The 27,692-nt window shown below is 37.4% G+C and overlaps 2 protein-coding genes across 13 annotated transcripts in view; one reads left to right on the top strand and one right to left on the bottom strand.

Moving 5' to 3' along the window:
• Position 1: 1 nt before the first annotated feature.
• On the top strand, positions 2-16,548 carry Zdhhc6 (zinc finger DHHC-type palmitoyltransferase 6). 6 transcript variants are annotated; one of them, XM_046449810.2, is made up of 11 exons: positions 2-182; positions 1,233-1,713; positions 3,338-3,429; positions 4,490-4,649; positions 6,153-6,314; positions 8,357-8,410; positions 12,628-12,795; positions 13,731-13,772; positions 14,457-14,602; positions 14,694-14,740; positions 15,939-16,548. In XM_046449810.2, the coding sequence occupies exons 2-11, from the start codon at positions 1,447-1,449 to the stop codon at positions 16,040-16,042; spliced, it is 1,242 nt and encodes a 413-aa protein (XP_046305766.1). In that variant the 5' UTR covers positions 2-182; positions 1,233-1,446; the 3' UTR covers positions 16,043-16,548. The 6 variants fall into 6 exon arrangements, with proteins under 6 accessions (XP_046305766.1, XP_046305765.1, XP_046305767.1 ...); XM_046449809.2 differs by having other exon boundaries at positions 2-244; XM_046449811.2 differs by having other exon boundaries at positions 2-322.
• A 1,412-nt stretch (positions 16,549-17,960) lies between these two features.
• Positions 17,961-27,692, bottom strand: part of Acsl5 (acyl-CoA synthetase long chain family member 5) — a 41,157-nt gene continuing 31,425 nt past the window's right edge. For all 7 annotated transcript variants that reach the window (XM_046450564.2, XM_046450557.2, XM_058581304.1 and 4 more), the window contains 10 exons: positions 26,678-26,812; positions 26,120-26,215; positions 24,057-24,129; positions 23,698-23,786; positions 23,291-23,407; positions 20,989-21,132; positions 20,052-20,153; positions 19,476-19,547; positions 18,956-19,102; positions 17,961-18,247 (listed from right to left, as the gene is read on the bottom strand). In XM_046450564.2, the coding sequence (XP_046306520.1) occupies positions 18,962-19,102; positions 19,476-19,547; positions 20,052-20,153; positions 20,989-21,132; positions 23,291-23,407; positions 23,698-23,786; positions 24,057-24,129; positions 26,120-26,215; positions 26,678-26,812 (969 nt within the window). In that variant the 3' untranslated portion in view covers positions 17,961-18,247; positions 18,956-18,961. The remainder of the gene's footprint in view (positions 18,248-18,955; positions 19,103-19,475; positions 19,548-20,051; positions 20,154-20,988; positions 21,133-23,290; positions 23,408-23,697; positions 23,787-24,056; positions 24,130-26,119; positions 26,216-26,677; positions 26,813-27,692) is intronic.

Here is a 27,692-nt window from a genome sequence, read left to right as displayed (position 1 = left end):
GGCTGTAGCGGAGACTGCGCAGGAGGCCTGCGCGGGAGAGTCGCTACGGGGGCGCTGGTGGAGAGACGCGCGGGTCGGAGAGGGTCCCGCTCCAGCCTCTGGCCATCAGGATTTGCTTTCTGCTTGTTCTGGATAGAGGTGCCCATGATGGAGTTATTCAAGGAGGAGAAAGTCTGTTCAGGGTGAGCCCAGGTCACCCCGGAAATGCGATGGCCGAGGACCGGGCACCAAGGACTTGACGGAGGTGGGAGTCAAGGCAGGGAGCGCCACGATGATTTGGGCGGTCTTCGCTCCACCCGAGTGAGGCCAGAATCTCCAGAAGGTTGAGACCCACCTCGCTTACTAGGACGTTTCTCCCCAGAGTGAGGATTGCTAGACGCTGTGCTCCATGACATGGGCGGGAAACTGAGGCACGGGGCAGCAGCATCCGCCGTGTAGGAATCTGTCGCCTCTATATCCCAGAATCTCTGCTACCCGTAAATCTCAGCTCCTTTCTCCCCGCTCACTCCAGTCAGTCATAAATACCGTCCTACGAACCTTTCCCGCCCCAGCAGGAAGTTCTTTTCGTCTCAACTCTTCTCATTTATATTCGTTCTCATATTACTGTGTAGTGATTTTTCTCTCTCTCCTTTCCTCCCTCTCCCTGCGCACTCCCTTTGCTTTCACTCCTAATCCTTAACCTTTGGCCGCAGTAGACTGTTAATGTTGGTGTTTGGGGATAATTGCAAGCAAATGTGAGCCAAGTTTGGTTCACGCTTAATTCCGAACTCCGAAAGAGGCATCTTAGAAATCCCTGAAAAGTTCGCAGACTTGGCTTCTATTCTGCGCTCAGTTGTTAAATACTTGTTACTTTGGTTTAATCACTTTATCTCTCTAAGCCAATTTCTATTCTGTGGGACAGAAGAAAGGAAACTGGATTAGAGCAGCTCTAAGGCCCAGCCTTCCCAGCTCTAAAATTATTTGCCCTGGCACGAAACAGTGGACAGTCACAGTGCCCTGACGAATTGAGAGCAAATAATTAAAACTGTTTTGGAAACATATCCATTGTACATGCCATTCAAACTTGAATTGTATTTTGGATAAGTCAAAAGTAATTATTTTTGACATTTGATAAAATACTCATTCTGTTGTAGAGAGAGATTGTTATTTGGGTGATTTATGGAGTTAACAAATATGGTATTATAATAAAATTTTTTTCTGAACTTTCCCATTTTGTTTTTTTTTTTTTTTAGGTTGGGTTTCAAACCAAGATACTGGATTCTCCTAGTTAAAATAAAGAACTCTGAGCGCTTAACACTGAAAATGGCATAATCTGCATTAACGTCTCATAACTTGATGGCATGACAGTTAAGGAACACACAGAGACTTGTGGCATGTGGAAATGTGTGCACAGAAAAAGAAAATCTGTAACCCTTTTGAAGTAGGAAGGCATTCTTCTTCACCAAAATGGGTGCATTCTGCTCAGTTATCAAGTTTGAGAATCTCCAAGAATTAAAGAGACTCTGTCACTGGGGTCCCATAATAGCCCTTGGTGTTATAGCAATATGTTCTACAATGGCCATGATTGACTCTGTGTTGTGGTATTGGCCCTTACATACAACTGGAGGAAGTGTGAACTTCATCATGTTAATAAATTGGACTGTCATGATTCTTTATAATTACTTCAATGCCATGTTTGTTGGTCCTGGCTTTGTCCCTCTGGGGTGGAAACCGGTAAGAAAGATTTCCTTTTAACAATGATAATTTGTTTTTACTTTTTGCCTAATCTGCCAACCAGTAATATCAAACATAGCCTGTTGTTTATTCTCGTATTACTCCAATTGCTCACTGATCATTTATTCTCAGAGAATTTATTTCATATCTGCTTGAAAGTAGTGATCTAAATTAGCTTTTCTCAAAGCAATTTTATTGAGTACTCATCTACATTTGAAAAAAAACATTGGGGTGGTGGTTGAGTTCATGGTGATAAGGAAACACAGCATATCATATACCCCTCTTATAAGTTCACCGTGCAATTTGGCTGTAGATTTTTTTTTTTTTCCTGTGTAATACGTTAACATCCCTCAGAACTAAGAACAACACTTAAGGAGTTACTAGTTTAAAATCATTGTAGTGAAATTATAAACATTGGAAAATATAGTAAGAATCAATTTATAGCTTCTTAAAAATTGTTAGATTGTGCTTATGAATGTCCACGTTTCTTGCTGAGGGATGTTACTTAGTAGCTTCTAAGAAGTACACAATCCTGTCTCTACTGAAGACCTACTGAATCAGAATCCTCATTTTAACAAAAGTCTCAAATGATTCTTAGGTATGTCTAAAGTTTGAGAAACAGTGTATTCTGTGTGCAGTGTGTTATTTGAGAAGGGTGAGACAGTTCATATTCTGAAAAAATTTATAATCTAGGAGGCAAACCAATGCATTGTGCAAATTACTAAACTATAAAGACAATGTGATGAGTGCTCTTGAAATTAGAAGAACTGAACACTTTCAGCTGGGGATCTATGAAAGAAGTGAGAGTTTGCAGAGTAGACAAAGAAGAGGGCATTTCAGGTTGGGGGAACAATGGGGGCACATATTCAGAAACAGCAGACAGCCTTGTAACTGGAAAAAAAGATTATGAAGGTTGCAGATAATGATGAAACCAAGGTAGCTCATGGGAGGTCTTGAATATATGAGATATTCTTAGACCATAGAAAGTTTCTAGAGATTTTTCAAGCAGCTCTGACAGAGTTATGTATCCAGGAATATTATTTTGACTATGTATTTTGAATTAGAAATTACAGTCAAGGAAACTACAAAATTATTAAAATGGAGAGAGATGACTTGTAATATCAAGAAGGGAGTAATTTCAGAAAAACTACCAACTCATGCTCAGATCTCCCTCTAAAATACCTGCTAAATTGTCAGCTACCTTTTTCCTAAAGTCTTCCCATTTTGCTAAGATTTGGGGTAAGTGGAACTCACTAATGACATTGGATTTAGGTGGAACATGGGGAAGAAAAATTAAAAATGACCTCTGGGTAATTAGGAGAGTGAAGCAGCTCTTACCACAGATTTGTTATTTTAAAAATATTTTAGCTCAGATAAAAAGACTACAAATATGTTGAAATTCTGTTTCTCCTTTATGCTGGGGATGTAGCTCAGAAGTAGAATTTGCCTGGTACGAAAGGCCCAGGTTCCATCTCTAGCACCACAAAGAAAAAGGATTCCATCCACTTCCTATATCCCATGAAAGAAATTCATACTCTAAGGAAAGCATTTATTCACAAAGCTTGACTTGTCATTACTTGAGATCAAGTATATAATATATTTTTGTTTATATTTTGCTGCCAAGGAAAATTCTCAAGATAGCATGTATCTCCAGTATTGTAAAGTCTGCCAAGCATACAAGGCACCACGTTCACATCACTGCAGAAAGTGTAACAGGTGAGTTTGTCATTGGGAGCTGATAAATTTGATTGTTGGTCTTTTTGTTGCTGTTGTAGTTTCTACCACAACTATAGAAACTAGTTTTATTCTCTGCAAGGTGACCACTATATCAAAAATTTCATAAAAATGCTTAAGTATATATAGTCTCCATTTAATATTTGTCAATCCAGATAATGTTTTATTCTTTTTTATTACAAGTAAAAAACCACTTTTCTAGAAAAATATATTTTCTTTCCCTCTTGCCCTGCAAATGTGGAATAAAGAGCTATGCCTTTAGCTTATTTCCATACCAGGATTGTGTTTGTTAACTGTTGTCTTGACTGACTTTAGAACGTTCTGAGTCTTAATTATAGCCTTCTCCTTTTTCCATTACTTATTGATAAAATTTTACTCTTTATATAGATCTTGTAATATCAAAAGCTTAATGGAAAGAAAACTAAATCACTATAAAAAATATGAAATAAGCCAGGATTTATTATAGTGAACAGCTAAATCCACTGATCATTGAGAAATTTAGGGAGCCACCAGAGACAACTAAAGTTTGATTTGAAGCCAGGAAATTTTCCTTTAGCACAATTATAGAACAGAAGCACATTAAGACTTTGCTTATCTGAAGTATACTGAGAGAACAGGAAGGAAGGAAGTTATAAGTGTCTGTCTGGGCTCATGAACCCTAGTGGAGCTTTATAAGTGATTTTGTTTAGTCACTATTGTACTCTGCGTCAATCACTGCATTTCCGTACTAGAGAAAAACCAGAAACCATGCTCATTTATAATGAGCCTCTTGGTGGGCCTCCCAGCTCCTTTAAAGAAAGACACTTGTAACAGACATCTTTTCCTCAGCAGCTGTTATAAATTTGCCCTTTCTTGGGCTGTTAAGTATTTAACTGTCCATATTGTATAACACCTCATAAATATTTCTCTTTTCCATGAAATATAATTCCCTTGTGACTTATGGACATACTAGATTCCTAGTTACTTGATTGTTTGAAGACCAAAGTAATTTAAAGTAGAAGGGATTTTCTGCTTCATGTTTCATGTAAATTTTTCTTGTTAGATGTGTGATGAAGATGGACCATCACTGTCCTTGGATCAACAACTGTTGTGGTTACCAAAATCATGCTTCCTTCACGCTATTTCTCCTTTTAGCACCACTGGGTTGTATTCATGCTGCTTTCATTTTTGTTATGACTATGTACACACAACTGTATAATCGGGTAAGTGACAATGTTTGTTATAATATCAGTCATGTCAGATTAAGTGGTAGTTATAAGATTGTTTAAGAAGTTCCTTTCAGAAATATACTGTCTGTGATTTGGGTAGGAAACCAACTTTGCTTTCTCTCTCAATCAGTTACTGTTTAAAAAAAAATTTTAACTTTAAGATGAAAAATTATTTTGTTTTGGAAACTTACCTTATATACTCTACTTGAAGTTGATAATTATTTTAGTACAATATACATTATTTATTAATTTTAAAAATTAGTACAATATACATTATGTATTAGTTTTAAAATTAATAGTGATAGTAGGAAAAATGAAAGGAAGAAAAAAGAACAAGAAGAAAAAGCCACACTAGTACTTTCTGTTTCCTCTTTGTGTGGCAGGTTGTAGTTCTTTTGTTATTTTTAAGGGGGAGGGTACTGGGGAATTGAACCAGGGGTGCTTAACCACTGAGCTACATCTCCAGCTCTTTATGTTTTTTATTTTGAGATAGGATCTCACTGAGTTGCGAAGGCCTACCTTGAACTTGTGATCCTCCTGTCTCAGCCTCCTGAGCTGCTGGGATTAGTTTTGTTCATTTTTAATTCCATTGCCCTGAAAGGAGCAGGCACACACCCTAATATATGAATAGATTAAACCAGTAACAGTTTGAGTTGATTTATGGGAAAGTTGTCATGAAGTAAAGTTCAGAGGTCACAAATATAAAGCCCTAAAGAGATCTGGAAGAAAACAAGAGACACAGGTCTGAAGGGACTGTGGCAAATGGGAGGATACATGTCATTGACAGAGCGGACAACCTGTATTTGATTGTAGCCAGTTTATGGTTTTTGAGAGTCCTAGCCCAGTAATGCTAGATCTTCTAATTTTTCAAGAAAAATCTAAGAGTTTGAATTTTTATGTGAAATCTCCTAATTTTAAATGTTGGCACCTAACTTCTGATAATTTAAAATATTGTACAGACCAGATGTACTCACACTCTGCAGGCCTGCATTTTACCAGCTCTTGACCACTGAATGTGAAACATGACAAAAGAAATAGATGAATGCTGGGCTATCTTTGCTGCTGTGGAAAACACTGGAAAGACAGAATAGTAAGCAGAAGGCAGGAGACAGTTATAGCTTACATGGGTGTCTAATGTTTTCTGTGTATATTCATATTTATGGGGTTGACCTCTTTCTAAGGAAACAACAAAAATGGTAACATTGACGAATAAGGAAGGGGCTAGGGATGTAATTCATTATTACCTAGTATGCCCCAGGCCCTGGTTTCAATCTCCAATACTGAAAAAAAAAAAAAAAAGAATACTAAGAATGATATACACATTGGTATGAGCCCAAGTCACAGAACTCATTAGAAACAGTTATGTTTGTTGTATTTGCTTTGGTCACAGGGTCGATTATCATCTTTTTGATCATGTTGTTTTAAATGTTACAGCAGAGTATGAGCAGTTACCACAACCAAGCATTTCGAGTGTGTTGTCGTTGTTGTTATATATAGCTCTCCTTTGGGTGGAACACAGTAAAGATTGATATGAGTGCAGCCCGGAGAGATCCTCTTCCAATTGTTCCATTTGGATTAGCTGCATTTGCTGCCACCTTGTTTGCCTTGGGATTAGCTTTAGGAACAACCATTGCTGTTGGGATGTTGTTTTTTATTCAGGTAAGTTTCTTAGTTATCTCTGGCTAAAAGTTGTCATGTTATTGTAATGAGAAAGAAAAGTCTACATTTGAAAAGTATGCTGTATGAGGTGGACATTACTTTTGCTTATTCCATATGGGTAAATAATTTAATCATCTCTATACTAGTGATAATAATAAAAATTTTGAAGTAATTTTTGCCAGAATTTCTAGATAATGGATTTAATTTGTGAAATGCTAACCTAGAGTGCCATAGCTCTTTGTAGTTGAGAAAGTTCTTCTCACTTTACAGTCTTACTTGATCTTCATATCACCCCTAAAAGAAGTTGATAGAAGAATATTACTGTCTTCTCTTTTACAGATTGAATCTCAAAAAGATTAAATGACTTACTGAAGATTACCCTTTCATGTATTCAGTAAACATAATTATTAGTATTATTTCATAATAGTATATATCTAATAATAATAGTAGTCATCATGTAGCTAACACTTTTGTTGAGCGCTTACATGCAAGGTGCTTTGTGTGTGTCAGCTCCTTCATAACAACCCCGTGAAATAGTTGCTCTTTAATGCCTACTCTGTGATGAATTACACTGCTAATTTCTGAGGTTGCAATAATAAAAATTAAGAGGTTCCTTAGGGAACCCTTAGTGAACTTATAATCAGTAGTAAACAGCTAATACGGAGTCATATGTACATCATAGATTTATGCACAAAGTGCTTTGAGAAAACAGAGGAGGAGGACCTGGCTATGAAGGGACCAAAAAACAGTTATTATGATTTTTATTTGCTTAATTTATTTATTCATTGAAAGCCTACTGTAGGCCAAGTGTTTTGGTAGACCTTTGGAATATGAGAGGGACTCCTGGTTCAGAGTTGTTTTTTGATGTGCCTTTCAGACATTGTGAAGGCACAAGCAGACTTCAAGGAAATGCAAAATACAGATTAGAACTGCTGGGCCTTAGAGCTTTGATGCATCATTCAACCTTTTTTTGAACTCCTGGTTTTAAAATAAGCTGATTTTGATTTTACTTCTTATTTTCTATTAGCCTGGAACCATATTCTTTGAAAATTTTTTTCTTAATGCCTGTAATTTAAAATCATATTAGAAAGCTGAGCACAGTCTCATACACCTGTTATCCCACCTATTTGGGAGGCTGAGGCAGGAAGATCACAAGTTCAAGGTCAGCTGGGGCAACTTAATGAGACCCTGTCTCAAACAAAATTTTAAAAAGGCTGGGGTTGTAGCTCAGTTCTCATCAGTATGTGTTAGGCCCTGGTTTTGATCCTCAGTGCCAAAAACGAAACAAAACTATAACAAGAAATATACTAAGATTCTGAAGTATAAAAACAACCTGAGTGGAAGTAGTCATATGTAAGAAAATGAGGTAATAGAATAAAGACTGTATACATTTAGGTAAGCAGAATATCTGGAATGAGTTATTTTTAATTGTTATAAATACATTAGTCACAAATATAAAATTCAAATAATAGCAAAATTTAAGGACTGATTGAATTGATTATACCCATGTTTTTTAATACTCTAAAAACTTGGTCTGAAAATAGTACTTAAACATGAATTTTAATTAAAATACGAGATTCAGATTTGATGATGGATTGGTATGATCGTTTTTGTGGCAAGGTATTGTTGTGCAGTGGTTAAGAACAAGTACTTTAGAAGACACACGCCTGTAATCCCAGCAGTTCCAGATGCTGAGACTGGAAGATCTCAAGTTCAAAGTCAGCCTCAACAAAAGTGACTCAGCAACTCAGGGAGACCCTGTCTCTAAATAAGATACAAAATAGAGCTAGGGATGTGGCTCATTGGTTGAGTGCCCCTGAGTTTAATCCCTGGTTAGCCTCCTTGCCCCCCCCCCAAAAAAAGGAACAAAATTTTTAAAGTCAGATGGGCTATGTGCTGTTACTTAACCTCTGTCATCCTCAGTGCCTTTATATTTGGAATGGAGCAATAAAAGCTATCTCAGAGAATTGTTATGAAGATAATAATCTTAAATAAACCAAAGTCACATTAGTAAATTTTACTGTCTATCATTTAATTTCCAGATGAAAATAATTCTCAGAAACAAAACCTCTATTGAATCATGGATTGAAGAGAAGGTAAATTTTAATGATTTTTCCTCAATATAAATAAAGTACTGTTAACAGTCCAGATTAAGTGCCTAAAAGTCAAAACTTGGCAGCCAAATGATTTCTTTAAATTATTTGCCTGCCTTATAAAAGATGAATATAGGAAACATTTCCATTTATTTCCATCTTAATATAACTCCCACAAAAATATGTTTCACATACACTTGAGTTGCTAAAGAGGTATATAAGCCACATATTAAACCACCTGATCATTATCTCACACTAGAGGATAAGGCTCCCCATTTGGAAAGGTGCCAGAAGTGTTTTAGACTTTAGATGAGGCTTTGTCACAGACCTCAATACACTCTGTCCCTTGTGATTCTAACAGAAGGCAAAACCCCAAATACCTGCAGGGGACATGCAGACAACTTAAAGAAGGAGGTCCACCTTGTGTATTAGAAAGCTATCTGACAGACAAAGCTGAGTGTTGCCATAAGGGAATATTTGTCAATATTGAAATATGTTCTAATTTTTTTCCCAAGAAGTTAGAGATCTTGATGTTGTGAGAAGTCGTCTAAGCTTTCAAATGCTAACAAGCAATTCCAATTTAAAAAACCCTTTGTGAGCCAAATAAAAACCCAAATTTATCTGTAGGATATATTTAGTCCCCAATAACCAGTTTGTGAACTTCAGTTTACAGCAGCAATTCTCAAACTTTTTGGTTTCAACACCATTTTACATTTGTCATAATTGTTAAGGACACTGAAGAGCTTTTGTTTATGATGTGTATTAAATTTATTGATATTGCCATATTTTCTAAGAAAACTTTTAAATATTTATTATTTCATTTAAAAATAATGAACCTATTATATTTTAATAAAAAGTAATGTTTTGTATTTCCAAGTGAAAAATGGGAAAGAGTGACCTTGTTTTATATTTTTACAAATCTCTTTAATATCTGACTTATCAGAAGGCAGTTGGATTCGCACATCTACTTCTGTGTTCAGTCTGTTGAGATATGTTACTTTGAAGTTTATGAAGAAAACCCAACCTCATACAGATAAATAGGTAGAAAAGGATAGAATATTTTAATAGGCCTTTTAATGATATTAGATATTCTTTGATCCCACATTAAAAGAAAGTGACATTTCTTTTCAGTAAATTTTTTGTACTTTTACATTAAAATTCATTAGCCTTATCTTGCTCTGCAAATGGTCCTTTTACAAGTTTGTGGCTTTGCATAATATCATGCTTTGGTAATTTGGAAAAACACTGGTTTACTGGGCTGTACAGGTCTTCCAAATGTTCACACCTTTCAAATATCACATTCATTCATATCACTATCAATTTCATGGGAAAAAAAAATTTAAATTTTGGAAAGCTGTCAGATTCATAGTGATAGGTACGAGTTTTCTAAAATTCTAATTTTCACTTGAAAAACTTAAGTTTTTCAATAGTAACCAACTACTGTGAAGTGACAGCCTGACTTTGTTCATTTTTGAGAAAGTATTTATGAAATACCAGAGTCTGAGTAAGCTTAGTTTGTCTATTGATTACTGATTCTTTTAAGTAAAAGTAGTGTTATGTGAAAAAAGCTGGGTACATAGCTTTTTATAGCTCACAATTAAACAAGTGTTTCTCTATGGATAATTATACTACTTTGGTGGGCTTTATGTATCCTTCCCATTTTGGTATATAGAATATTAAAGGGGACATCTACTTGAGAATTCAGATTTAATAAAAATAATAATTTTTACTGCTTCCTCAAGAACATTCTTACATAATTTTTTTAACTGTAAATATGTTTAGTCATCCCTTGATATCTGCCAGGAATTGGTTTCAGGATTCTCCCCAAAACCAAAATGTGTGGGTGCTGCAGCACCTCACATAAATGACAAAGTGACATATAACCTATACATATCTTCTTGTATACTTTGAATCATCTCTTGTTTACTTATAATACCTAGTACAATGTAAATGCTATGTAAATAGTTGTTACATTGTGTTGTTCTGTACGTATTTTATGCAGATGCACTTTTTTAAAAAATATATTTTCATTTTGGTTTTATTATAGCAGTACCCTGCTTCTTGGTTTCAATATCTGTATTCATTATCTAGTGCTACATATTAAACAATTCTTTTTAATGTCTTAGAATTTAAAAAAAAAATATATATATATATTCTCAATTTATGGTAGAATCCACAAATGTGGAACCTGTGAATATGAAGATATGGAAGGTTGACTCTTGGCAAAGAATATGTATGGCTACTGATAACACTTTATGCCACTATCTTGTTCCTACTAAGATGCCAACAATTTTACCCCCCATTGCAAATGCCAACACAATGAAAAGACAAATAACATCTTAGTGTTATTATGAAAATAGTTTGACTTTACTGAACACAAAGAAAAGGTTTGGGGGACACAAAGAAACCTACAAAGCAGGCTTTGAGGACCATGGATGTACAGGTTTAAGTCCAAGTTCCTTAGTTACACATAATAAGACTTTTCATGACTTCCCCTTATCTGCTTCTCTCCTATTTCCCGCCCTCTCTACTCCATCTCATGCTCATACTTTGTACATCTTATGCTTCTGTATCTATGCACATAGTGTTCCCTCTTCTAGACTCTTTTCTCTCTTTTATCTGATTTCTTGTCCCTCACATCTAGTTTAGGTATCATTTCCTCCAAGGATACTTCCTTGACACTCTCTAAACTTGTTCCCTTTTCCCATAGCAGCACCACATACTACTGTCATCTTTTACACATAATATGTATAGAATCTCAACTTCATTGAGTGCTTCTTTTAGGCAAAGACATGTCTTAGTTATGTTTGTAAACTACAGTTATCTTTACTAGTCTTCCTTTGTAAATAGCCAAGATCTCTGTTTTTGAAATTCAGTTCATTTTAAACTAAAGGTTTTGTTTATAAAAAGGGAAAATAAGTTATCTTTTGCTAACTGGATGAGAGCAGATTTATGCAATTCAGTAGATTCATGTTACAGGAAAATTAACATTCATATCACTTTATTAAAAAATAGGAAGCTTATGCGTAAAATAATGTTTCTTAATAATCAGGTATTTCAAAGTATCATTTCTAGTAAGGATAACAAATATATAGACATCTATTATATTTTTTGCTAATGACCAAATCTCTCTAAAAAATACCATGCCAAATCTAGAGTTATTTGAAAACTGGCACTTACCAGTGAGTAAAAAATTTGAGTAAGTGAACATATTAAATTTATGGAAAATGTATAGAATTTACAAGAAACTAAAGTTTACACAAGTTTCAATATGGCTTACACTCATTGGAATGTAAAAACAATGTGTTTTTATACCACTAGGTGTCAGCAGAACTTAAGACATTCAAAGCTAGTTTATTTCCCTAAGTTAAAGCCAACCATTTAATGCCTAGAATTTACAAAGGAAAAAAACTAGAATAAAAGTTATACCACCTAAATATGCATAATACATAAATGCAAATGAGTGTGTGTGTGTACACATATATATGTCAATGGTATATATATAAAAAGAAAGATCTGCACATACCTTCTGGTCTTTAGAGAATGTTTTCATAAAACAATCCTGGCAACCTGGGAACTGAGACGGAAATACTGAAAGTTCAAAGCCAACCTCAGCAACTTAGTAGAACCCTGTCTCAAAGTAAAAAATAAAAAAACTGAGGATGTAGCTCAGTGGTAGAATGCTCCTGGATTAAATCACCAGTGTCACAAAAAGCAAAAACTGATTACTCTCCCTTGTCACACCCTTCCTGGTCATTCCACAGGTTTCACTGAGATCTGGAATAAAGCTCTGCATTTGGTGCAGCCTATGAGATAGTTAGATTCTGAGTCAAATAGTCCATCCTAAGTAAACCCTTACTTTCTCCTGAACCTATATGTGAGCATCACTTCTTTTTAACCTGTCTTCTTTGGTGCTGCTAAACAACTAGAAACACTTAGGCTTTTCTATACATGGGATAAAGTTAGTCAACTCTTCTATTAAGCCTTTTCAAATGCTTATTCCTAAAGGAAACTCTGAGTAACATGGCATCTAGGTTGGTGTTCTAAGTCAAGTTCTTTCTCTGTTATGATAAAGCTGTCTTATGGGTGCACTACATTACAACAAAAAGAAAGTACTTGTAAGGATAATATAAATTTTGAGGAAAAGTATTCTCAATAATGTATTATTGGAGCCACTTAAGACAGAGGTGTCTGCCATTTTGTATCTTTGTTATCCACAGGCTAAAGATCGAATTCAATATTACCAACTAGATGAAGTCTTTGTTTTTCCTTATGATATGGGAAGTAAATGGAAGAACTTTACACAGGTATTTACATGGTCGGGGGTCCCTGAAGGAGATGGATTGGAGTGGCCTGTAAGAGAAGACTGTCACCCGTACAACTTAACGGTGAGTACATTTGTTCAAATAGCTCTTCCTTTTTTGCCTCACCATGTGCCCCTTATTCCCCTCAATACAGTGACATTTTATAGTAACATAATAATGCAAATGTTTTCAGTATGTCAAAATGAATCTAATACTAATAAAATATTCCTTTATCATATCTCTTAACTCCTGAACTCTTCAAACCTCTGTGTGATGAAGTCCTGATTCTTTAACTTAGTTTTACAAAACCTTACCTAAAACTGTCTTACAACCAACAATGTCATATGAACTCCTTGTATATTCCTGCCCCCTAACATTGCCCACACTGTTTTGTTTCTCTCTCAAATGACCTCCTCTTTGTCTGCCATTAGGACCAGTTCCATATAGTCCAGCCTGCCCACTCCAGACTCATCTGCATTGGGCATTAGTCATCTAAACTACCTTATAGCTTATGAGGTCTCACATTTTATTTATTCTCATGTCTTATGTCTTGTACTTAATTTGACAAGATTCTACAATGGAAACTATGTTACCTTTACTTCCTATCATGTCTAATATGGTACTATTTAATACTTGTTGATTAAGGGCAAAAAGTGAGTTATGATAATGACTTAGTTGAACCTCTTGGTAATAAGTTCTGAAGTTTGTTGTGTCTAAAGAATCAGTGAATTTCTGTCTTTGCTTTGGGCACTGGTCTGGAAGAGCAGAGGACATATCTCCTGGTTCCTGGGCAGTAGTGGGTACTGCAAGAATATAGATGGAACTATCAGACTGAATTCTGAGGAGAAAACCCCACTCTCAGCCTCTGGTTCCAGCCACAGGCTTTTGTTCCTGTGCCAGAAAGACGGGGAGCCTTTAAATTGTCAGCTATATGAATTAATGCTGGAAAGTTGGGAGTTTGTAGGCTGTTTTTCAACATTGAGACAAGAGCCTTAAGTTTTTCCTTTTCTATCTTTCAGATAGAACAATTGAAACAAAAAGCAGATAAAAGAGTCAGAAGTGTAAGTAATTCTTTATTCTATTTTCAGGCTTTATATTTCTGTAAAATTTTCTTAATTGCCCTTCAGGAGACACCAATGGTTGGATTTCTTTAAATAATACATACTGTAATACGTTTGTTGAAATTTGATGTTGTTCAATTTTGTTTTCATTTAAACAGTATGCACTGCAGGTTCAGAGGGAACTTATTCAATTTATATTGCTAACAAGGAAAAATAGTTGTCCTCAGTATGGCTTGTTTAGGTGAAACCCATTCTTACAACCACGCTGTCATATTCGATGCCACTAGGCACATATGGCTATTTAAGTTAAATTAGTTAAAATAAAAATTTAGTTCTTTATTGTACTTGCTGTGCACATTATGAGTGCTCATAGCTATGTGTGTCTAGCAGCCACCCCTTGAATACCACAGATGTACAGCAGATAGAAGATTTCCATCATTGTTGGAAAGTTCTCTGGTTGGTGCTGTACTGGAATTTAATTCTTAGCAACTGTGTGCTTGAAAGGAAGGGTAAGACAAGCCGGAGAACTAAACATAGCACTTGCCTCCTATGGGGGAAGATGAGTGGGAAACTGGGAGGGAAGGCTTGTCTCTCGATATTTTGGGTCTACCTTTAAAAATTTAAATTCAAACTTGAACTCAGATGAATAAATACTCAAATTGTTCTTCTTACCACTGATAATAGGTTCGTTATAAAGTCACAGAAGATTATAGTGGTTCCTGTTGTCCTTTGAATAAAGGAATCAAAACCATCTTCACAATCCCTTGCACTGAAGAACCTCGGATACAGCTACGAAAAGGGGAGTTCATTTTGGCCACAAGAGGGTTACGGTAAGCGATAGAGAAGTACCACATTTCTTCCTTAATGACAAAATTGACATCTAACCTAAAAAATATAAATTTAATCTTTTAAATATTTCAGATACTGGTTATATGGAGACAAGATTCTTGATGATTCCTTTGCAGAAGGTAAGGAAGTGGAAGGGTACGTTTAAAGGACAAGAATGCTAGCAATGATTACAAATTTTACAAGAATATCTTTTAAAAATAATCATATCAAGTGCATTTGGGGAATTGCATAGAGAGGCACATGATTAAGCAATAAAAAGAAGCCTCTTCTGTTTCTAGATAGCCCTTGTAATGATCAGGTCTCTATAATGACAGCTAACACTAGAGCTTTCAATGTATCAGGTGCTTGTATAAGTGCCTCAGCTGAACAGTATTAGAGTTCCCAACAGACCTCTTAGGTTATGTTATTATTTATATCTTATTCGTTAGGGAACAGAAGCACAGAGAGGCCAAGCAATTTTCCTACAGCCACACACTAAAAACAGGTGGAACCAGGGCTCAAACCCAAGCTAACTCCAGAGTCTGTAAGCCCTGTGCTTCATGCTCCCACTTTGAATGAATATTCATCTTATTTTTATAAAAATAAATGAATTGAAATTTTGTTTTCTTCTTTTAGAATTGTTTTAATTCTTCTAGAATTGTTTCTTTTTCTTTTTTCTATTTTTTTTTAAAGAGAGAGAGAGAGAATTTTTTTTAATAATTATTTTTTAGTTTTCGGCAGACACAACATCTTTGTTTGTATGTGGTGCTGAGGATCGAACCTGGGCTGCACACATGCCAGGCGAACGCGCTACCGCTTGAGCCACATCCCCAGCCCTAGAATTGTTTCTTTTTGAAGTAAAGATCAGCTGAGGATGCTTTTGAAAAACATTCAGTGTTAATTATAGATTAACTCCATATGAGAGGTTGGGCAAACTTGATAAAGAATTTCATATGTTAGAAAAAGTCTAAGAAGAAAATTCAGAGGCCCTAGGGAGCTAGTTCCCCAGGACGGATGCAGTGTGACTGTGTCAAAATGCCTTTCATAGTCATATAACGTAAGCAACTGCCCATATGGAAAAGGCCATGACTCCAGTTAAGTGGTCTGGAGCCACATTGGCCCTTTTCCCAGATAATGGACTTTGGGGAATATCTTTTCAACTTGTCAGAAGCATTTAGGAGCCATTCTTTCTTTTCCCTTAAGTTGTACTTATAAATGCCAGTGGAGGGGGGCGAGGCTAACAAAGCCTTATTAACCTGAAGTAACAGGATTGTTGATTCCCGTAATGTCATTGCAGTACATCTGACTAGTTCATCTCAATTTCATTTTCTTCCTCAGGTGTTTCAAGAATAAGAGGATGGTTCCCTAGAAACTGTGTGGAAAAGTGTCCCTGTGAGGCTGAAACAGATCCAGCGCCAGAGGGCGAGAAGAAAAACAGATAGCCACTGTTTAAATGAAATTATCTTTTAAGTCTGCTTCATTACTTGAAAATTATACACATTACTAAAACATTATGCAATGAGCCTACTCTGGTTAAGGTGTTCTTTTCCTCAAAGGTGCCCTAGTGCCATGATTTAAATATTTTTATTACCATTTTGAAATGGAGAAGCCATTCTGCATATGCCTTTGAATTCCTGCCTCTTTTCCACCTCTTCTTCCTCCTGAAAGGAGCAGAATTTCACCCAAGTAAGTTAAATGCATTTTCTCTAGGGTGTTTTTTTAATGCGCTGCGCACTCTGGACCTCACCTGCAGATATAGTTCCCCCTTTGCCAGGAGATCTGCATGTGATCATTTTATTTCCCCCTCAGTTGATATTTCTTATATAATATCTTAGATACTATAGAACTTAATTTGTCAAATTCAATATAAGCTCAAATTTTGTTACCTGTCTTTTAATAATGCAGATTTTGTCAAATCAAATAAAGATTGGTGGATGTTCTGTATAAATCATAGTTTTTACTTAAAGCTTTTTGTGTGTGTATGCTGACTAAAAAGGTTTATCTTTGGTCCTCATGAACAAACTGCCCTGCTACCCTGTGAAAATGTGGCATCTCAAATTAGGAGTTTTAAGACATGACATACTCTCCTCAATGTGTGAACCCTGTTGATGGTTTATGGGATCACAGCACGCTAGGAGACTTCAAACCCAGTGACATCAAACTGCTTGTCAAACTTGACTATATCAAAAACTGAAGCTTGTAGAAGTGGTGGAATCCAGGCTGCCGGACTTGGATGCTTAATGGTGGGTTTATCAAAATTTCTGAGTATAATTACAGAAGGAAGGAAAAGGCCTACTTCTTTTGACTTTAGTAAACTCGTCCATTATTAATTCTTTCCAAGGTTGGGAACCTGAGGCTTTGGGGTCAGGCTTATAAGGGAGGTGCACTTGAGGATTCAGGGGTGAGTGAAACATGACTGCCTCATTGTCCTGAGGTGGGACAGACAAAATATATCAGAGTTTTTTATTATGAAGAAGGGGACCATCATGAGTTGACAATTAAAGCAGATGAGGAAGCAAGTCTTGTGCCTCCAGGAGTATCTGCATTTTAGGCAAAAGGGACAGGAAGAACACAAGCAGGGGCTGGGGATGTGGCTCAAGCGGTAGCGCGCTCGCCTGGCGTGCGTGCAGCCTGGGTTCGATCCTCAGCACCACATACAAACAAAGATGTTGTGTCCGCCGAAAACTAAAAAATGAATATTAAAAAAAAATTCTCTGTTTCTCTTTAAAAAAAAAAAAGAACACAAGGAAACTGGAATGTGCCTGACATGTTTGAGGAACAGAAGAGTAGCCAGCAAAGGTCAGCAGGGGAAGAAGGGGGAAGTCAAAGAGATGAGAGCCTGCTACACCACAGAGGGCCCTACAAGTTAGTTCCAGCCTTCCTTTTGGTTTGGATATTCAAATATAGACATTTCTTCAGCTTTTCTAAGCCCAATGTCTAAAAAGATCATCTAAGAATATTCTCCTTAACTATAGTTAGAGGCCAGAAAGGAACTCTAGTTAAGAAGAGTACAACAAAGGTGGCAAAGGAGAAAATATGAATTAGTGCTTCAGGTTTGGGCTCAGCTCGTGTTTTATTACAGCTATGGGATAAGGCGGACTGGTCTTCTCAATTTACTTATCAAACTTGGTTGCATACTAGGATATCTGGAGACCTCTTAACAATCCCCATGCCCCAGCGGTACCCCAGGCCACCGAACTCAGGGTCCCTGGAGCAGTGCCTGGGCAGTAGTATCTTTTCAAACTTCTAGTTAAATCTAGTGTGCACCAAAATTTCAGAACCATTAGTCTCAAATTTCTAAGTGGTCCTTGTTGAAGACAGATTCTCATCAGAGCCCATGAGGCAACAAACACAAAAATCTATGTATCTGCAATAGTTTATTTTAAAGAGTACATTTACAGTTTATTTTAAAGAGTACATTACAAATGCTGTCTTGGGGTAAGGTACAGCAGGAACTGGAGTCCAAGAGGAAAGATCAGTTGATTCCTTCACAGAAGATAAGCCTGTCATATGGGCGTCACATTCACTCATAGAGCTTTGTTCCCAGTGCCAGGAGAGTTTTATTCAGTGCTTGCTTCATTTCCTGGTAAAGCTCGCTGGACATACATTTCAACTCCTTCCCCCACAGCTTCCAGCTCAGCAGCCAACTGTAAGGAAAAGATTTAGTCACCAGCTATCACTGTAGATTACACATTTTTTTTGTAGACCAACATTCTTTTTGGACACGTCATAGGCCTAATTTCTAACTATATCTAACTAGAGAATTTAGGAAATTCTCGGTATGATAAACTTTTCCCTTGTGAACACAGACTCTAGGGTATACAAAGAAGAAATTTGTCTCAATTATGGCTAATATGAGTGACAGGTTAAAACTTAGAACTTTAGGTTTTGTGGAGTAACTAGAAAACATGAACTGTAAACAGTTTATCAGAACACAAAGATCTCTTGATTTGAACTTTGGAGGACTAAATAAGTGCTGGGCCTGCAGGCCGTCTAGGTTTTAAGATAATAGAAAAAAAACTTTGCAAAGGGTCGCTTTGACCTTTGAGCTACTGACCACCAATAAAAGTGGCATTAAGGTTAGAAATGATGAGGAAGGGACAAAGACCATGGACTGGGTCCTTGAAGAAAGGCATGTTGCCTGCAGCCTTGGTGCCAGCAATGGTTAAGATGGCAGAACAGTACTTAGTTCAGCATTATAATTCTCCTAGTATTAAATAACAAGTTATGTTTGAGAGTTCCATAGGTAAAACAAGAGGGACAACAAAATGAATAGAATAATTTTTAATCCACCTTCTCACCAGGCAACAAGGATTGAGCAGGCAGATAGCTCCAGGCCCCTTTAGCATAAATACCTTCATCTACTCCTTGATACTCTCATAGAGGCTGTCAATTTGGGTCCGAAAGTATTTGGAGAGCTCTACTCGTTTTGCTTTCAGCGTTGGTGTCAGGAGGCCATTTTCAATGGAAAATGGTTCTGGATGAACAAAGATGTTTTTGACCTAGAAGATGAGATGAGTACACACATACACATTTATATTAGTGATCGGGACTTTTCTGTGCAGCCCTGAGTGGTCTATGAAGAACTTCAAAGACTATTTCACAGTAACCCAGGCCCATTCTCATGCACTTATAATTTGGGAAAGAAACGAGTAGGGAGACTGAACAATGTACAGCAAAAAGGAACAGCACAAGTACCTAAAAAGATGGGGGTTTGAACCTGGGGCCTTGTGCATGCTAGGCAAAGGCTCTACCACTGAGCTACACCCCTAGTCCAGGAAATTATGTATTCAAATCCCACCAAAAATAGAAACTTAAATAAAACTTTCTAGCTTGACTTGTGAGACCAGGATAGCATCAACAGTAGGTACAGACCTGTTCAAAGGATTTAAGTCCACCTTCTTTCCCATTTTTATGCAAATCTTCTAAAATGGCTTCCTTTAAAATCTAGGAACAGGAAACATCACTTAAAGCATGACCAGTTGAAAAAGAGTTTAAATGAAAGGCTAAGCATAAGCCAACTCAAAATGCCTATAAAAATTGATCCAGATAAAAGCATGATATAAAAGTATGTATAAGCACATTGTGTGCCTTATATTTATAAAAAAAAAAAATGAAAAGAATGCAAATCTAAATGTTAATGGGTTTTCTCCGGATGGCACCTTTTTCTTATTTTCCCATTCTACCCCCCACCCCCCAACACACACATACATACAAGGAATATAGTGCTATAAAAAGAATTTTGAGTTTTGGTTTTTAAACTCCCTTTTTATCCCACAATCAAATAAAACTATTCAGTCTATTTGGGCTGCAGCTCCCTGTCACAGAAGCATGAAGAGCCTGTTCCTACATTCAGAATGAGATGAGATTTGGGGTACCCAGCTGGCAGAGCCTCTTCTCCCTCACAGTGAGCCCATGGATATGCATGAGTTCTTTCTAAACAACACTTACTTGGTTTTGGCACAGTTCTTCAAGAGTTCCCTTAACCCCAAGCTTGGCTGCAAATGAGGGAAGCGCGTCTGGATCAGGAACTACCACTCCTACTAAGAATGACTAGAAAAGAACCATGAGGTGCAAGTGTGTGAGAGAACAAGTGTAAGGGTGTCCCCCGGGGGTAGAGAAAGCAGAACCTACCATTACAATAGATCCTGCTCTCAAACTTCAAATTCCGTACCTCTTTTCCTTACCAATACTTCAAACTCCCATGGACATCTCATCCCATTTCCCCACTCAGCATATCTCATTACAAAGACATTCTATCCGAATTTGATTCTTCAAAAAGAGGTGGTGTGGTCTCTAAGCTTAAAGAATCTCCAGGTCAATACCCACCCCCAACTCCAAAGCCAAGTTTAAAGAGTTTTTTGTGACAGAACAAACCAGGGGAGTGGAAATGAAGTGCACTCATTTCATCATGGGATAAAAGCTACCCATGAATATAGCTGTTTTAACAAATTGACTGACTTCTTATTTTTACAAAGTCCATCATAGTTTCAATTTTTTTTCATATGTATTGTCTCACTTGAAATTCAGAAAGTAGCTTTATTTCTTTAGTTTTAAAAGTTAGGATCTTCTCATCCTAAATCCACTCATACAAATTTCCTGTAGCCACAGCTGGGCACGGTGGTGCACACCTGTCATCCCAGTGACTCAGGAGGCTGAGGTAGGAGGATTGCAAGTTTGAGGTCAACCTTGGCAACTTAGCAAGGCCCTCAGCAACTAAATGAGACCCTGTCTCAAATTAAAACAGATAGGACTGGGGGGTGTGGCTCAGTGCTTAAGCACTCCTGAGTTCAATCCTCAGTACTAAAAAGAAAAAAAAAAAATACTATAGCTACAGGAACCAGCATAGTCTGAGCTTGAAAAGCCTATTTTTAAAATGGTCTGTTACCCGTAAACTGTCCCCATGTACAAAAATTTGTAACACTGGTCTACTCCTGATGTAGATGTTTTCTATCTTCTCTGGAGCAATGTATTCTCCTTGTGCCAGCTTGAAAATGTTCTTTTTCCGATCAATGATCTTCAGAGTTCCATTCTGGAAGAGGCAGATAAAAGCATGAGTACTGTGTTGAGCCACTGGGGGTGATGTCAGTGGGAAGGTTGAGGAAGTCACAGGAGGGAAGCGCGCTTTTTTAAAGCTGATTTCTCTAGAGACTTCTGAGAGTCTCTCATTTCTCTTTCTTGGCTTTGGAGGAAGGAGAAGCATCTTCCAGCAAGAGCCCCCTCTACACTGGAGAGTCAAGGGGCAGCCTCAAAAAGAGTCACTGGCCTGTTGGGATTATGCAAATGGTGCCTCAACAAATAAAGACATTTTGAAGCTGTCAATCTTCTATAGTTTAATTTCCAATTATTCCAGCTCCAGGACTCTCAGGAGTAGGGCAGGAGTTATCTTTACCAAGACTTTTGAATTCATTTGCTCTCCCCCCTTCCATAACGCTCTATTCTGTTTCCCTCCTGTTCTGTCCAGGAGCAGGCTGTACTAGGTCAAGCAAGTCACTAATTGGGCTTGTTGGGCAGAAGCTGGGCTGAGGAAGGCCCTTTGACCAGCCACCTCAAGAGGTGATTTTCAGCTTCATTTCTCTAAGGAGCTTATGTTCTTAAGGATTTGATATTGTAAAACTGGGGCAAGTGGCAAGTATAGTCCACATGATCACACTGGAAGTAGGACAATAGGCTGAACCCTGCAATGATCAATGAGGCTGACTCATCAGTTCAGCCTAACATTATCTGAAAGTGACTAATAAAGAGAAACCTTTTATAACCCCAGTGAGGGGTACATATCTATTGCCTACATCCTATTGCCTATTACCTACATTCCTATTTAAAAAGTGTTCCCAGCTCTAATAATAAGTTCCTTATTAGAGTTGGGAACACTTATTAAATAGGAACATATGTTAGCATTATACTATGAGATCCCAAACTATGAACTACATCATTAGGACCATGTTCTTGGAGGTCTCATTGTTGAGCACTCTTTGAATCTTACTTAAATTTTGGTTTGTTGACATAAAAAAAAAAACCCTCAAACAATCCAATCAATAAATGAGCTAAAGAGCTGAACAGACACTTCTCAGAAGATATACAATCAATCAACAAATATATGAAAAAATGTTCAACATCTCTAGTAATTAGAGAAATGCAAATCAAAACTACTCTAAGATTTCATCTCACACGAGTCAGAATGGCAGTTATCAAGAACAGAAACAACAATAAGTGTTGGCAAGGATGTGGGGTAAAATCCATTGCTGGTGGGACTGAAAATTGGTGCAACCAATCTGGAAAACAGTATGGAGATTCCTTGGAAAATTTTCAATGAAACCACCATTTGACCCAGCTATCCCACTCCTCAGTCTATACCCGAAGGACTTACAAACAGCAAACCACAGTGACACAGCCACTTAAATGTTTATAGCTGCCCAATTCACAATAGCTAAGCTGTGGAACCAACCTAGATGCCCTTCAATAGATGAATGGATAAAGAAAATGTGGTATATATACACAATGGAATATTACTCAGCATTAATAGAGAATAAAATTATGGCATTTGCAGGTAAATGAATGGAGTTGGAAAATATCATGCTAAATGAAGTAAGCCAATCCCATAAAACCAAAGGCCAAATGTTCTCTCTGATAAGTGGATGTCTCCAATGACAAGGGATCTGTGCCAACTCTGAAGTCTAGGATCATCTAACCTATAAAAGAATCCCACTTTTCAATTTTAGTCTGGAAACAGTACCTGTACCATTAACTACTGCTAGCATTGTATTTAATAAGGAATTGGGAAAGAAGAAAATCTTCAACTCATATGGGTCTTGGTGTCTTCTATAACATTGTGGTCAAAATAGCAAAAGTAATCTGGCCTAGAGAAAGAAAATCTCTCTAGCTTTGGCAGGTCTGAATTACATGTTAGCCTACTTCCTCAGGATTTTATATTACTGGTCCCTGGAAAAGCTATGCCTAGAACACAGATCTCCCAATTCCTTGGCCAAGCTCTTTGAAGGTTTTTTCTCTTTATAGTAAAGAGGAAGCCACAAGCCAGAGAGGATACACACTGTTTCCCTTCTAACAGCCTCAGCTAAGTAACCTTCTTGCGTTTCTGTCTCTCTTACAATAGGCAGATTGCCACCAGCGTCTCCCTAGATTGCTCTCCCTGGTGCAGTAGCAGACTCTCAGAGTTAAGAAGAAATACTTACTGGAAGCCAGCGACCAATGTCTCCAGTGTGAAGCCAGCCTTCCTTGTCCAGCGTTTCCTGTGTCTTCTCAGGGTCCTTTAGGTATCCTTGGAACACATTAGTGCCCTTGATGCAGATCTGCACACCAGACAGAAAGAGATTGTAAAATAGCAAAGTTTGCCACTCTCAGCAGGGCGCTTTATGAAAACCTGCTCCCACCTTAGTCCTCTGATTGTTTTCACTACAGTGGAAAGAACACCATGTTTTAGTCCCCATTGTAGGGAATCGAAAAGTGCATCTCAGATATTTAATCCCTGATAAAGATCTCAACGGAGCCCAACCCAAAGCTGCCCATAATTCTGTGCTCTTTCTGATCTGAACCTCTCTACCAATCATGATTCTCTGGCTATAGGGCATGACCTACCCACCTCTCCTTCATTGTTTGCTGAGAAGTAGTTCATGTCTGGAACATCTTCCAGCTTCACATAATTGCAAGCCACAGGGACACCAACGTGACCTAGAATACACCTCTCTGAATTAGCTCAGAAACCATTAAAGTGATAATCCCAGGCATAGTTCTGAGATATTGATGGATCAACTCTAAAAAAAAAATAGGACTGAAAAATCATCCGGTACCAAAGCTGAAGTGTCAAAACAGGCAAGCTGGGACCCAAACCTTAAGTTTGCATTTGCCACATTGTTTTGGAGCATCAAGATAATCTGAACTCCCAAGTCTTCATTCAGTTGGAACTCTTCTCACTTTCTGCCCAGCAGATGGAGGGCCTACCTGATGTCCAGTCCCCAGGTGATGTGATTGTACAGCCAGCTGTGCATTCTGTTTGACCATAAGCTTCAAACACCTGGGAAACCCAACAAGAGCTTTGAGACTTACTCAAGGTAAAGGATGAGCTAGCCACGCCTTATGGCCAAGACCTGAGGAAAGCAAAGTTTCTAAGTGTCAGAGGTATTTAGTCTCTTAAAAACTAGATAGGAAGGTATGCCCCAGCTATTAAGTCTTTACAACTGAGGGCTCATTCAAAAACCAAAAAGGTTCGGAAACAAACCAAAGTATGGAAACTGAGTAAGAAATGTGGCATTTCAAGTAGGTGGGAAAATGCAAATTATTTATTAAGTGATATGCTACCCAGTGGTACCTGGATTTGAACCTGGACAATGGAACACCATTGAAGGAACTGAAGAAATGGAGCAGCATTATTAAAGGAAAATGGCTCTGGCTTTGATAAAGGACGGGGGTTGGCAAACGTTTTTCTGCACAAGTAAAGATATTTTCAGCTTTGGGAGCCATCTGGTCTATGTCTCAACAACTTAACTCAGCCAGTATAGCACAAAAGCAGTCATAGGTCTTACATAAATGAATAGGTATGGCTGTATTCCAGTACAATGTCATTTATAAAGGTAGCCAGATTTGGCCTGTGCTTCAGTTTGGCCACCCTTGGTACAGAAGATAATCTTGACTGGAGAGAGAATGTGGCAGGAAGTAAGCTGATAGGCTATTGCAGTGGTGGGTGTGGCTATGATAGGCAGTGTTGGTAGAGATAAGCAGAAAGGCTTAGAGAAGACATGTCTATAAGTGGGGGTGGAAGCAGGATTTTCTGGTCTATTTGTCTCAGAGGTTAAGGGAAAGGAAAATGTTAAGAATAGCCAAAAGGGTATCCATTTTGATTGTGGTTTTATGGGCAGGGACATTATCTATGAGGACAAGTCTGTGCCTGTGTTCTCTTTTGTTCATGCTGTGCATAAGTGGTTGAATGAGCAAACTAGTTATCCGTTAGTGGGGAAGCAACTAGACAGTATCCATGCCCAGTCCCTTTACACAGCCCAGATGGGATAGAAATGGAAACAGAAAAACTGGAAAACCATAAGGTTGCCAGAAAATATGGGTGGGAAGAGTCTTTTATGAAATAATGGGGATTTAGAAAGTTCTGTCTAAGCAATTCAAAAGTCACACATTGTAAACAACCAATCTTATCACTTAAACATTTGAAATAGTAATACATAAGGCAAAAAGAAAAAAAAAATGAGACCAGGAAAATATTTCTCTTACGACAAAGATTAATCTTATTATCATATGAAGAATTCTTAGCAGCATGAGAGAGAATCAACCCTTTGCCCATTTTTCTGAAAAAAATTAATAAAGGGATTCATGAAAGAAATTCAAATGTCAATAAGCAATAGAAAAGATGTTCAATGTTAATAAAAGAAATATTGCAATACGTTTTTTTTTCATTTTGAGATCACTAATTGGCTAAGGTTTAAATGAAAAAACCTGTCTCTAGTGAGATGAGATGCAGGAAAATGAGGCATCTGGCATTATTTGTGAGAATATATATGAAGGACAAAATCTTTCTGGAGGTGAGTTTGATTATATACATTAACATGTAAATATAGGTCTATATAGATGTAGACGCCTGCACTTTGATCCAGTAATTCCTACCTGCATGGATTTAAATTGACAATTGCATAAATACTTAAGAATTCACATGCCTTTAGCACTTTATTGATTATAACAGTGAAAAAATGGTGAGCAACTCAAATGCTATTAATAGTAGACTCGTTTGAGTCATTCAAAGAACTATTGTAAAACCATTAAGACGATGTGGCTTTTTATTTGACAAGGAGCAATTCTGATAGGATAGTGTTAAAACAATATTCTAGAACCCAGATTCCATTTAGGCAAAGATTTCTATACCCAGATGCATAAAGAGTTGACTAGTCAGATGTTTTCTTTTGATTTTGAGATTTTTGGATGACTTTCTCTCTGGTACATTTCATTGTGTTTTCATTTTTATTTTAGTAGTGAGTTCTATTTGTGCAAAAGCAAAATCTTACCGGACATCCCATTGCCGCCCGGAGGAATGTCAAGACCGAAGAGGAGATGGGGGCAGCTCCAGTAATCAGGACACGAACCCTCCCACCAAGGTTGTCCTGTTCAATAGAAACAAAAGATCTGCTGAAACCTTTCTATTTGGCTTCAGTTTCTTCCAGTGTAAAATAAGCATAACAGCCTACCCAATGTTGTTATAGAATTAAACACTTAGATTATGTGCATTGTGGAAAAGCACCAAAAAGGTTAGCTATTATTGTTATCACCATTCAGGCCAGAACCAGAGCTTATATATATTTTTAAGTACCTTAAATAATTTGTATTTTGGGGTCCCCTGAATTATTCATAATCTCAACAGACCATGCAGGAGAATAATAGAGAATTCTAGTACCTACATAAAATCTGTTTTATTCTTTTTGACCAAATCTCTTTGGTGGCAAAGTTGTACGAAAGGAATATAAAAGGTGAAGAGTCTTGGTTACAGTAATGCTCAAACTTGAGAGGAAGGACAAAGTGTGCTGAACTCTATTTTCTTGGCTCTGTCTAGGACCTACCCAACTTACCTGGATCTTTGAAAAGATTAATTTGTCCCATATACTATCACGCCTGATTATGCCATTTTTCACTTCATTGAATTTACTGGAAACAGCTAGGTTCAGCAGGAACTTCTTCAGGGGGGTCTTGGCTTCATTTTGTACCTGCAGGGTGACAGCTCCTTTCAGTAGGACGTCTACCAGAGATACTTACTAAGGTCATTAATAAACCATAGATGATGCCTTCTAGTTTCATATGTAAGTGTCCCATGTTCATGAACTGGGTTGCTAAATAACAATGAGCCCAGAGAATTACAGCCACACTCAGAAAGCAATGAACTTAGTATCTACATTCAGAGCTCTGGCCCTCCCAGATTTCTGGTCCTTGGTAAACAACTTTCACAACTTAGATAAGCCAAAGGTGATCAAGAAAGACTACCTACAAAGTCACTAGGTTAAAAAAAGAGATTAAGAAGTAACTCAGTGGGTACCCCTCTAGAGCTTTTGATGTAGCAGATCAAAGAAGGGCTAAGGATTCTGACTTTTAAAAATAATACCTCCTCTTTCCCTTCCCCTGCCCCTATGATAGGTTTACATACCCTAATCTTGGACAATTACCATATTTCTCTATTAACAAAAATGCCCTGAGCCACCGAATATGAAATATAATTCTCTTTGCTACTTAAATGGTTTCTCCTCATTGACCTTGACCATTTGACACAATTTTCCCAGCTCACGTTATTTCCCTGGTCTTCATGGTAATAATATAGTCCATCCACCAGACTCCTACCCTAAGAAGAGTTTTCCCAAGTGGCTCAAAGAAACTCCTATATTTATGCAAATAACTCCTGACCTCCATATGCCAGCCTTCAAGATTTCACTGTACAAGAATTCAGATTCAAGAAAAATCCAGTTCTTTTCAGTTGAAAATTTGAAGAAGATCTCTCTAGCCATCTTCTATGTTTATGTTTCTGTTTTTGGTCTCCAACAATCAAGGTTGTTCATTCTCTCCTTCTAATGCAACTTGTGCTCTAGGCTCTATTCA

The sequence above is a fragment of the Marmota monax genome, unplaced genomic scaffold, assembly GCF_021218885.2.
Source record: "Marmota monax isolate L192 unplaced genomic scaffold, Marmota_monax_Labrador192_F-V1.1 WCK01_AAM20220418_F8-fsc00004, whole genome shotgun sequence".
Taxonomy (NCBI): Eukaryota; Metazoa; Chordata; class Mammalia; order Rodentia; family Sciuridae; genus Marmota; species Marmota monax.
Note: the sequence above shows the minus strand (reverse complement) of the source record. Positions and strands in the feature narration are given on the sequence as shown.

What these genes read in the sequence shown, in the direction of transcription:
- Zdhhc6 (XM_046449810.2), top strand. Translation starts at nt 1,447, where the DNA reads ATGGGTGCATTCTGCTCAGTTATCAAGTTTGAGAATCTCCAAGAATTA. An exon ending in AATCATGGATTGAAGAGAAG is followed by an intron (nt 8,411 to 12,627) that starts GTAAATTTTAAT and finishes TGTTATCCACAG; the next exon opens with GCTAAAGATCGAATTCAATA. An exon ending in GTCACCCGTACAACTTAACG is followed by an intron (nt 12,796 to 13,730) that starts GTGAGTACATTT and finishes TCTATCTTTCAG; the next exon opens with ATAGAACAATTGAAACAAAA.